At 45.9% G+C, this 12,371-nt stretch overlaps 1 protein-coding gene across 2 annotated transcripts in view; it reads right to left on the bottom strand.

Annotated features, from left to right (window-relative positions):
• The window catches only part of PMFBP1 (polyamine modulated factor 1 binding protein 1), a 561,980-nt gene that overhangs the window by 252,014 nt on the left and 297,595 nt on the right, over nucleotides 1-12,371 (bottom strand). For both annotated transcript variants that reach the window (XM_033943674.1, XM_033943673.1), the window contains one exon: nucleotides 7,987-8,109. In XM_033943674.1, the coding sequence (XP_033799565.1) occupies nucleotides 7,987-8,109 (123 nt within the window). The remainder of the gene's footprint in view (nucleotides 1-7,986; nucleotides 8,110-12,371) is intronic.

A 12,371-nucleotide genomic window follows, 5' to 3' on the forward strand; every position in this document is an offset into this window, starting at 1 on the left:
TCACAAACTTATTGTACTTCTTTGAGGGAGTGAACAGCCAGGTGGATAGAGGGGAATCTATAGACATCATTTACCTTGACTTCCAAAAAGCCTTCGACAAGGTGCCACACGAGAGACTGCTTAGGAAGATATGGAACCACGGGGTACAAGGGGAGGTCCACCGATGGATCAAAAACTGGCTGGCAAACAGGAAGCAGAGGGTTGGCGTAAAGGGCCACTACTCAGACTGGAAAGGGGTCACGAGCGGAGTTCCGCAGGGGTCGGTGCTGGGACCGCTCTTGTTCAATATCTACATAAATGACCTAGAGGCGGGAACTAAGTGTGAAGTCATTAAATTTGCAGATGACACCAAACTATACAGCAGGGCTCAAACCAAGGAAGACTGTGAGGATCTCCAAAAGGATCTAATGCAGCTGGAAAAGTGGGCCGAAAAATGGCAGATGAGCTTCAACGTGGGGAAATGCAAGGTCATGCACGTGGGGAAAAAGAACCCGATGTTCACATACAAAATGGGGGGAACACCACTAGGGGTTAGTAACTTGGAGAGAGACCTGGGAGTGATGGTAGACGCAACACTGAAGGCATCGGCGCAATGCGCCACAGCCTCTAGGAAAGCAAACAGAATGCTGGGTATCATTAAGAAGGGTATTACGACCAGGACGAAGGAAGTTATCATGCCGCTGTATCGTGCAATGGTACGGCCGCATCTGGAGGACTGTGTCCAGTACTGGTCGCCGTACCTCAAGAAAGACATGGCGGTACTTGAGGGAGTACAAAGAAGAGCAACCAAACTGATAAAGGGAATGGAAAATCTCCCATATACCGACAGATTGAAGCAGTTGGGACTTTTCTCCCTGGAGAAGCGAAGACTTAGAGGAGACATGATAGAAACCTTCAAGATCCTGAAGGGCATAGAAAAAGTAGACAGGGACAGATTTTTCAAATTAAGGGGCACCACAAGCACAAGGGGGCATTGGGGGAAATTGAAAGGGGACAGGTTTAGAACAAACGCTAGGAAGTACTTTTTCACTCAGAGGGTGGTAGATACATGGAATGCGCTTCCAGAGGCTGTTGTAGACAAGAAAACACTAAATGGTTTCAAAGAAGGTTTGGATAGATTCCTAGAAGAAAAAGGGATTGGGGGGTATAGATAGGTATAGACCATTGCTCAGGCAATGGGCCTGATGGGCCGCCGCGGGAGCGGACCGCTGAGCAGGATGGACCTATGGTCTGCCTCAGCGGAGGCAACTTCTTATGTTCTTATGTTCTTAATACCTTTGAAGTACTTGAACGTCTGAATCATATCTCCCCTGTCCCTTCTTTCCTCCAGGGCAGGGGTGTCCAACTTTTTGGCTTCCCTGGGCCACACTGGCCGAAAACAAATTTTCTGGGGCCACACTAACACTAGCTGATGAGCAAAAATAAGATTGAGCAGGTCCCAAATTTGCAATCACTAATATATAAGATGCACGTATGTAATAATAAACCTTCATTAAAGGGACACTGTGTAGAGCAGTGGTCTCAAACACGTGGTCTGTGGGCAGCATGCGGCCCCCCAGGGACTATTTTGCGGCCCGCAATCTGTCCTCTCCACTTCACAAGTTTTCCGATTGTGGAGAGGACAATCGAGTACAGACCGCGACTGCTGTAACTGGGCTTGAAGAAGTCTCTCTGGAGGGAATGTCGGCAAATAGCTCACGGCTCGCCTAAAGCAGGGGTCCCCAATCTGCTTCCCTTCCTGTCTCACTGCCCTCCCCCAAGCCACCGCAATCGGGGAACAGGCCAGCGCCGAGGTCTTAGCTCTCCCTGCTTATCTTCCCCAGCTCGGAGCCGACCAATTCTCGCCACCCGACGTCAATTCTAACTTCGGGGAGGAAGTTCCGGGCCAGCCAATCGCTGCCTGGCTGACCTAGAACTTCCTCTCCGATGTTAGAATTGATGTCGGGTGGTAAGAATTGGTTGGCCCCGTGCTGGGGAAGATAAGCAGGGAGAGCTAAGACCTCGGCACTGGCCTGATCCCCGATTGCGGCGGTGGCGGCCTGTTCCCCAATGGTGGTGGCTTGGGGGAGGACAGGGAGAAATAAAGAAAGAAAGGGGGGGGGACAGGGAGACAGAGAGAAAGAAGGGAGACGGGACACAGACAGAAAGGGGCATGGAGAGAGAAAGACAGAAAGAAAGGGCGGGCATGGAGAAAGAAAAAAAGAAAGAAAGAGGGCACGGAGAGAGAGAGAAAGACAGGCATATAGAAAGAAAGGGGGCATGGAGAGAGAGAGAAAGAAAGAAGGGGGCAGGGTGAAAGAAATGAAAAGTTGGGGGAGGGAAGGACCAGGGGAGGGACTTCTGAAGGTCCAATAAACTTCCAACCGCCAGTTTATTGGACCTTCAGAAGTTACTTTTTCAACCACCCAGCAGCGATGTGATTGCTTGACACGAAGCTTACCAGGATCGTTTTGAACAAGCTCTCAGGACTGTTTTTGAAACATGCACTAGTCAGGTCTCCTGAGGCAGGCAATGAAACGGGGCCACGTTGGGACCCCATTAACCTTGTTTTTGCAAGCTAAGTGAACGCATTTCTAATCTATTTATGCAGTGACTTTTTGCATGATTGACATAAGAAGGAAGGGAAACTACCATCATATTTTGAAATTGTGTAAAGTTCTTCAAATTTTATGAAAAAATCCTAGTCTATGAGCGTGATCAAAAAACGTATATAGTAGCAATGACTGGAAGGTGAACTCTTTACACAGGGAGGTTTTTCAGCCTTCCCTCCAGAGTTCCATATCTCTGAGCTTTTATAGAAGTTTTTTTGATCACCCTCTTCAGATAGAATACTCTTAGGGTCAGTTGTTTTGATTATAAAAGATGGATACAAGGCAGAAAGTGAAGACGGAGAGAAAACCAGTAAAAGGACAAGAAGGCCCTGGAAACATAGTTAAAAGCACAGAAAAATAAAGTCACCAAACAACAAAGGTAGGGAAAATGATTTTATTTTCAATATAGTGATTGAAATGTGTTAGTTTTGAGAAAGGAAAGATATTAAACTTTAAATGTGAGGGCCGCAGAAAAAATAGTTAATGACAATTTTGCATAAGGTAAAACTCTTTATAGTTTATAAATCTTTCCTTTAACTATTAAAGGAAAGATTTATAAACTATAAAGAGTTTTACGTCATGCAAAGTTGTCATTTCTTTAATAAGACATTAACTATTTTTTCTGCGGCCCTCCAAGTACCTACAAATCCAACATGTGGCCCCACTAAGGGTTTGAGTTTGAGACCACTGGTGTAGAGGAACCCAAAAAAGCAGTAATACCCTGATTGAGTGATCCTCCATATGCACCGCTGATAGTGGAAGCAGCCACAGGCTTCCGTATCCCCACTCTAATGAGCAGGGATGCGCGCTCCTGGTTCTCCCATTCACTTCTATTACAGCTATGGTGAGCCTCTTCAGAGCTAAGCCTCATCAGAGCGGGGGATGCTTAATCAGCTGTCAGCAGCGCACATGAAGGATCGTTCAGTGATGGTAAATATTACTGTTTTTTTGGGCCTCCCACTTTAAGCTTAGGCTCCCTCAAAATGAACATCTCCCCTGCTGTAGCTAGTAGGGATCCCCAAGCCTCACTAACTGATGGCCACCTCATCCCCCTCCAACTTCCCAAGGTCTGCAGCTGGCAGCAATATTGCAGAGCTACTGCCTTCCCTCCTCCCTGCCCCCCCCCCCCTGACTTTCATGCATGCATGAAAGCAGGGGCAGCTTGAGGATATTGCCATTGGCAGCAAAGCTTGGAGATTTTGAGTTGCCAGACTGGAGGAAGATGTCTTCAGTTGGCAGGGCTTGGGAATCCCCACTAGCTCAAGTATTTATAAATTGCACTCAGGCGGGAAGAAACTTTGGTGCCCATCCACTAATTTTGGTCTCCAGTCCCTCCCCCAAATCAGCTGTATATGACTACGCCACTGAATACAAAAATAATTGTGATGCACATATCCCATAGCTAACATGTTCCAGTTAATAAATTCAAAATAAAACAATTTTTTCTATCTTGTCTGGATGTTTTGTTTTTCCATCATTTTGGTCCCAGTTTCTCTTTCTGCTTTTTGTCTACTTCAACTAATTCTCTTTCCAGTATCTGCTGTCTATTTTTTTCTCCTCTTTTCTCATTCCATTTCCTTCTTATGCCCATCTCCAACGTATTTATTTTTCCCTTTCAGCTTTCTTAACTTTTTCTTTTCTTTTTTGCCTCTGTCCACTCAAATTTTGCCTTCTTTTCTCACCCTTCTTCTTTTTAAATGGTCAGCTACCTCTCAATTTTCCATCTTCTCTGTCTCTAGCTCTCCAATTTCTCATTTCACTCCTTTCCCAGCCTCCTATTCCCTTCTATCTACTCCCCATTACCACATTTCTACCACTGTACTCACTGCTCTCTCACTCGTCATCTCCCTTTTGACCTCATCCACATGGCTCACCACTTTCAGAATCCCCTTCTCTCTCTCCACTGGTCAGGCTATAACTCCCTGTCCCTTTCTTTCCATCCCCTAGCATCTTCCTATCCCAGCTCTCTTCCTTCTTGCCCTCCCATGGGTCCATCTCTCTTCTTCTATTCCCATGGTCCAACATTTTGCTCCCTCTCTTTTTTGTTTTTCTTCTTCCCTCCCCCCTTGATGCTGAACAATAAAATGGAGGAAAAAAAAAAGAGAAATGCTGCATCTCTCTGCCTTCCATCCACAGGCCTAACATTTCTCTGTCCATCCCTTCCATCCCCAGATCCAACTTCTCTCCCTTTCTCTTCCCAACTGCCCCCATCCCATCTCTCCCCCTGTCTGCCTGCCTCCCTTCCTCAGGTCCACCATTTCGCCCTTTCTCTTCCCAACAGTTCTCTCAAGTATCTCTTTCCCTCTTCCTCCACAACACCCCAGGTCCAATTTCTCTCCCTTCAGACCATTGCCCACCATCTCTCTCTCTGTCCTCTGTTTCTGGCCCCATAAGCTCTCCCTCCATGCTTAGTCTGGCACTTCTTTTAATACCCTCCTCCTCTGTACTTAAAAAAAAGACAAAAACAGTCCAGGAGGCTTCCTCGGTCTAGTATGTTCTCCCCCTTCTCTCCGTGCCCATGCATCTCTACCTCACTTCTCTCCCACCACCATGTCCAATAATTCTCTCTCTCTCCCTCCTCTCTCTGCCTAACAGTTCTCTTCTTTCTTCATCTCCCCATGTGCACCATCTCTTTCCCTCTGTCAGACACCCAATTCTCCCTTACTATTCTCTCCCTCACCTCAGCATCTCTTTCCCTCACTCCCTCCATTCTTCCATCTTATGGCTCATGCTCCCCTCCCTTTTTCCCTTCATTCTGTGTCCTTTCATTCCATCATTTGTCCTAAATTTGTGCTCCCTCCCTCTCAAGTCCCAACACGACCTTCTCCCTCCCTTCTGTGCCGCGGGTGTTTACCTTCTTGGTGGCTACCTTCTCCGTCATGCTGCAGTGTTCACTCAAAACCGCGTGTAGCGGCTCCTACACGCCTCCCGCAGCTGATCTGGAAGCCTTCTCTCTGACATCGTGACGTCAGACGAAACGCTTCCGGGTCAGTCGCAGGAGGCACGTAGGAGCCGCTGCCCGTGGCTTTGAGCGAACACTGCAGAAAAATGGAGGAGGGAGTCGGCAAGAAGGTAAACACCTGGGGCAGAGGAAAACGTCACATCACCCTCGAGCAAGGCCGAACGAAATACCTCACGGGACTGCGGACATCCCTGCTCTAGGGTATATATATTATGAATTTTCATTAACAGCAAATTGAGTCAATTACCGTATTTTTCGCTCCATAAGACACACTTTTTTTCCACCTAAAAGAGGGTGGAAATCTCGGTGCGTCTTATGAAGCGAAGGTGAAAAATTTGAATCCCCCACACGGCTGCAAACCCACGCCACCCCCGCGCACCAGCTTTTTAAACACCACCCGCCGCTCCCCCCCCCCCCCCGTACAATTGCAACCTTCCTGCAGCCGTATCACCTTTCAGCCGCACCACCTTTTTAAATACAGCCTCACCAACCCCCTGTACAATTGCAACGCCCCCTCGCTGCAACTGCACCACCTTTCAGCCACACAGCTTTTTAAAACAACCCCTCCCCCCCGCCGCCGCCGCTGTCTTCACCGCCGTACCTTTTTCAAGCCTGGTGGTCCAGCGTCTCACTCCATGGCTCTGTATTATTTCCCAACAGCAGGCGCACGAGTCAAGAGCACGATGGTCAGGTCCAAGCTTTACATGTACCGCTTGGGCCCGCGCTGCTTTCTGAATGGCTGGCGGCAGTTCTAGTGGGATTCACAAGAACTGCTGGCAGCTATTCAGAAAATGGCGCGGGGCCAGGTGGGAACGCGGAAAGCTCGCGCCTGACCTCCGGGCTCCTCACTCGCACACCTGCTGCAGTACGAAGCCGTTGAGGGAGGGAATAATTTTTAAAAGGTACCGTTTTTTTTGGGTTTTTTTTTTAAAAAGGTACAAAGGGGGATATGATTAAAAAGGTACAAGGGGGGTATGATAAAAAAGGTACAAAGGGGGATATAATTAAAAAGGGGGCTATGATAAAAAATGGGGCTATAATAAAAAAAGATACAAGGGGGGTATGATTAAAGGTAGGGGGGATATTTAAAAAAGGTACTGGGGGTATGTGAGGGGATGATTTAAGGTACTGGGGGGTTATGTGGGGGGTATGAGGTTTGCCTGCCTGCCTGCCATAAGGTCTGCCTGCTCTGTGCCCTGTCCCTGCCCGCCCTGTCCCGGCCTACCAGTAGACCACCAGAGGGGGGGACAGGGTACAGAGCCTGGCAGGGAGGGGGGACAAGGTGTAGAGGCTGGCCAGGAGTGTGGAGTTGGGTGCAGAGCCTGGCAGGGAGAATTTAGTTCAGAATGTTTTTCTTCTTGTTTTCCTCCTCTAAATCTATGGTGTGTCTTATGGAGTGAAAAATACAGTAAGTAATTGTCTGTCAGAACATAATTTAGTACTTAACACTGAAAGTAATGTGGGTCTCTTGTAATCATAATGTGCTTAGAGACTTTCTAGAAATTCAGGGCAGAAGGTTACAGTTATGTTCCCATGTGACCGTTTTGGGTGTTCATTGTGATTCTGATTTGTTTTAATCCTCAAATCAGCCATGTTGTAAAATCAAGTTTTTATCAATTGTGCATGTTGCATCAATTGAAACCTATCTTGGAAGTTGAAAATTTAACTAAATTAATACATGATTTCATAACATGTAGGCTGGATTTTTCTTTTTTTTTTTAGTATTTATATACCACTTATAACCTAAGTGGTATACATTCAGGTACTCAAGCATTTTTCCCTATCTGTCCTGGCAGGCTCACACTCTGTCTAATGTTCCTGGGGCAATGGGGGATTAAGTGACTTGCCAAGGGTCACAAGGAGCAGTGTAGGATTTGAACCCACAACCCCCGGACTATGTAAAGCCTAAATAAAGCCAGTGTGCATCCTCTGTAGTTAATGAGAGCTACAAAGAGAAGAGATCACATGACTCCAGTGCTGTATAAATTACACTGGTTTCAAGTTACGTATAAAGTTTCCAGTCTATCTGTCAAATAAGTTGTCTTTAAGCTCCTTTCAAAAGAAACCGTTTTTGTTGACTAGAAGTTGAGCTTTTTCATATTTGATAGGTTTTGGTGATGACAAGTCCTATTCAGTTTCTAGGAACTCATTCAAGACAGTCTAGTTCCAGCAATATGATGGTACTATTGACAGGGTTCTTGACTTGATGACTTATTCTATAATTTGGTTATTTGGTGTAATATGAAGATGCATTTGTAAATGTCAATTTTTTTTAATGTTAATCAATAATAATTAATGCAATGCAATCCAGTATCTACTTCTTGATGTTTTAGGATTTAAAAAAGAGAAATGAACATTGCACAGATATCAGAAGGAGAAATATGATACAGAACAGAGAATGACTGATAAAGGGAAGCAACATATAGTTTGTACCTGTGTGAGATCTTCCACTTGGGCAAGCTGCTCACTGTAACTGGTGTCGGAGTGCCTGTGCAAAGCCTTGTAGGTGGCAAACTCTATCTGCAGTTGCACAAGGGTCTCATCCAGTTCTATCAGCTGCAAGGAATCCAGAGTTACAATACTATACTGGTTTCTTCCACAACCAAGAAATGTGAAGCAAAATGCATTATTCTTAGTGAGGCCTATTTACAAACAATGCATGCAAGGAAAAGATAAATTAAAATGCTTCTATCATATGCCAGTAAATCTAACCACTGCCATCATTACCAAGAGATGAAGTTGAAGAATAGCCTAGTGCAGAGGGTGTCAAAGTCCCTCCTTGAGGGCTGCAATCCAGTCAGGTTTTCAGGATTTCCCCAATGAATATGCATGGGATCTATTAGCATACAATGAAAGTAGCACATGCAAATAGATCTCATGCATATTCATTGGGGAAATCTTGAAAACCCGACTGGATTGCAGCCCTTGAGGAGGGACTTTGACACCCCTGACCTAGTGGTAAGAGGAGCAGGCTGAGAATCAGTGAAGCTAGGGTTCAAATGATCTTGAGCATGTCATGCCATCCTCCATTGCCTTAGTTACAAACATAGAAACATAGAAAAAGATGGCAGAAAAGGGCTATAGCCCACCAAGTCTGCCCATTCCAAATACCCGCCCTCTGGTTTCACTCCCCTAGGGATCCCATGTGAATATCCCATTTTCTCTTAAAGTCCGACACGCTGTTGGCCTCAATCACCTGCAGTGGGAGTTTGTTCCAATGATCCACCACACTTTCAGTGAAGAAGTATTTTCTGGAGTCGCTATGGAACTTCCCTCCCCTGATTTTCAGCGGATGCCCCCTGGTGGTCGAGGGTCCCATGAGGTAGAAGATATCTTCTTCCGACTCGATACGGCCCGTGATGTACTTAAACGTTTCAATCATATCACCCCTCTCTCTTCGTTCCTCAAGTGAGTACAGCCTCAGTTTATTCAGTCTTTCTTTATACGTGAGATCCTTGAGCCCCAAGACCATCTTAGTGGCCATTCGCTGAACCGACTCGATTCTCAGCACGTCCTTCCGGTAGTGTGGCCTCCAGAATTGAATGCAATACTCCAAGTGAGGCCTCACCATGGACCTGTACAGCGGCATCATAACTTCAGGTCTCCTGCTGACAAAACCTCTACGGATACAACCCATCATTTGCCTTGCCTTGGAGGTAGCTTTCTCCACTTGATTTGCAACCTTCATGTCCTCACTAATGATCACCCCTAGATCACGTTCCGTCGTGGTCCTGGCCAAGGTCTCACCATTTAGTATGTAAGTTCTGTGCGGGTTTCTCTTACCCAGGTGCATTACCTTACACTTTTTAGCATTGAAGCCTAGTTGCCATGTTGCCGACCACTGTTCAAGCAGTAGTAGATCTTGCGTCATATCATCAGGCAATGCTTTTACCTACTATGTTGCAAAGTTTGGCGTCGTCGGCGAACATTGATACCTTTCCTCTAAGTCCTTGGGTCATATCTCTTATGAATAAGTTGAATAGAATCGGGCCCAAGACTGAGCCTTGCGGCAATCCACTGATCACGCCTGACGTTTTGGATGGGGTACCGTTTACCACCACCTTCTAAAGTCTACCACTCAGCCAATCCTCAACCCATGTAGTTAGAGTGTTCCCTAACCCTATTGATTTCAGTTTGTTCAATAACCTTCGGTGTGGGACGCTATCAAAAGCTTTACTAAAGTCCAAATATACCACATTCAGTGACTCTCCGGCATCTAGCTGTCTAGTAACCCAGTCAAAAAAACTAATCAGGTTAGATTGGCAGGATCTGCCCTGGGTGAATCCGTACTGGTGGGGATCACGTAGGTTTTCCTCGTCTAGGATTATGTCGAGATGTCGTTTGATCAGTGTTTCCATGAGCTTGCACACTATAGACGTGAGACTCACTGGTCTGTAGTTTGCTGCCTCTGTCCTGCATCCCTTTTTGTGGAGTGGGATAACGTTGGCGGTTTTCCAGTCCAAGGGGACTCTTCCTGTGCGTAGGGAGAGATTGAAAAGAACAGATAATGGTTCTGCCAGGACTTCACTCAATTCTCTTAGCACTCTGGGATGTAGGTTGTCTGGTCCCATGGCTTTATCTACTTTGAGTCTTGATAGTTCGTGGTAGACGCTACTGGGTGTAAACTCGAAATCTTGAAACGGGTCCTTCTGGCTGTCTCCCGTCTGAAGCTGTGGACCAGCTCCCGGTGCTTCACAGGTGAAGACTGAGCAGAAGTATTCGTTTAGTAATTCTGCCTTCGCAGAATCTGATTCTACAAGGCTACCGTCTGATTTCTTCAGGCATTCTATCCCGTCTTTATTTCTTTTCCTGTGACTAATATAGCTGAAGAAGGATTTATCTCCTTTTTTAATGTTCCGTGCTAGATCTTCTTCCATTTGGAGTTTGGCCTCTCTGACTGCTATTTTGACAGCTCTAGATCTGTCTAGATAGTCTTCTTTCGCCTCTCGTTTTCCTAGATGCTTGTAGGCGATAAATGCTTCTTTTTTCTTTTTAACGAGGTCAAAAATTTTTGCACTGAACCATTGGGGTCTTTTGTTCTTCCTGTGTTTACTTATTGTTCTTGTGTAGCGGTTTGTTGCTTCGTGTAGGGTGGACTTCAGAGTCGACCACATATCCTCCACATTGTTAGGTAGTGCTTGTTTATGTAATTCCTGACGGACAAAATCTCCCATACGGTCAAAGTCTGCGCCTCTAAAGTTGAGAACCCTAGTTGCTGTGTTTGACCTTGAGAAACCTTTCTTGAGGTTAAGCCATACCATATTATGGTCGCTGGAGGCCAGTGTATCTCCAACTGAGACATCCGAGACGCTATCTCCGTTGGTGAGTACCAGGTCCAGTATTGTCTGGTCCCTGGTGGGCTCCAACACCATTTGCTTGAGTCGTGCACCCTTTATGGAGTTCAAAATTATTTTACTGCCACACGTAGTTGCGGAGAGTGTGTTCCAATCTACATCGGGCATGTTGAAGTCCCCCAACAGTACTGTGTCTCCCCGTAGAGTGATGTTCTCTATGTCCTCAATCAGTTCTAAGTCTTTGTCTTCCTGTTGTTTTGGAGGTCTGTATATTACACCCAGGTATAGGCATTTTTCATTTCCTCTGGCCAGATTCACCCAGAGGGATTCCCCAGTGTATCTAACATCTGTAATCCTGGTAGTTTTGATGTTATCCTTAGTGTATAGTGCTACCCCTCCACCTAACTTGCCCTCTCTGTCACGACGTAGTAGATTGTAGCCTGGTATAGCCATATCCCACCCATGCGAGTCCGTGAACCAGGTTTCTGATATTGCTACCACGTCTAGGTCAGCATTTATTATTTCAGTCTCTAACTCTAAAATTTTATTGCCCAAGCTGTGTGCATTAACATACATAGCCTTCCATACCTGTGAAGAGATCCCCTTTTGGGTTAGAGTGACTCTTAAATTATCATTGATATTTCCCTTTAAATTATCGTGGATAACATGCGTACTTACCTTAGACCCAGAAGTGTGGGTGTTGCTCACCTCCTCCGGGTGGTTTCTTACTGCTCTGGGATATAAATATGTGCCCTCCCCCAACTTACCTAGTTTAAAGCCCTGCGGAGTAGGCGGGCCAGGCGATGTCCGAATACGTTCTTACCTCTCCTGGTTAGAACGTATTCGGACATCGCCTGGCCCGCCTACTCCGCAGGGCTTTAAACTAGGTAAGTTGGGGGAGGGCACATATTTATATCCCAGAGCAGTAAGAAACCACCCGGAGGAGGCGAGCAACACCCACACTTCTGGGTCTAAGGTAAGTACGCATGTTATCCACGATAATTTAAAGGGAAATATCAATGATAATTTAAGAGTCACCTGTTTACTAATTTATGATAAACTAGTACATCTATGTAACTATTTACTATGAGATTCACTAACATGTGGTACCACTATAAATCTTGTGTTATAGCAGCCAGAAATATCACAGTCCTGTTGCTGGAGGTCAGATTGCCAAATAACTATAATACGACCGCTAAGAGATTCCAGCCACTATTTATCAGGAATGACTGCAGTCATTCCTGTTTCCCCACTAACCCAGGAAGACCCCAATAGGAGAAAGAGGGGGAGGAGGGGTGATATTTGTAATGTGCTTGAAGGACATGGATCAGGATCAAGGGTTGAGACTTTTCCATATTAGGATGGATTGAGGAGGGTGTGGGAGATGGGTTAGGAGCAACAACTTTGCTGAGCATTTTAACTTGCTCCTCAATTCAAACTACAGTTATATTGCTGTGACAGAGTGGAGTACCTGTCACTGGCCAGTGAGGGAGTCCGAGCAGTGGAGCTGTTCTACTAATCTAA

Source organism: Geotrypetes seraphini, chromosome 4 (genome assembly GCF_902459505.1).
Source record: "Geotrypetes seraphini chromosome 4, aGeoSer1.1, whole genome shotgun sequence".
Taxonomy (NCBI): Eukaryota; Metazoa; Chordata; class Amphibia; order Gymnophiona; family Dermophiidae; genus Geotrypetes; species Geotrypetes seraphini.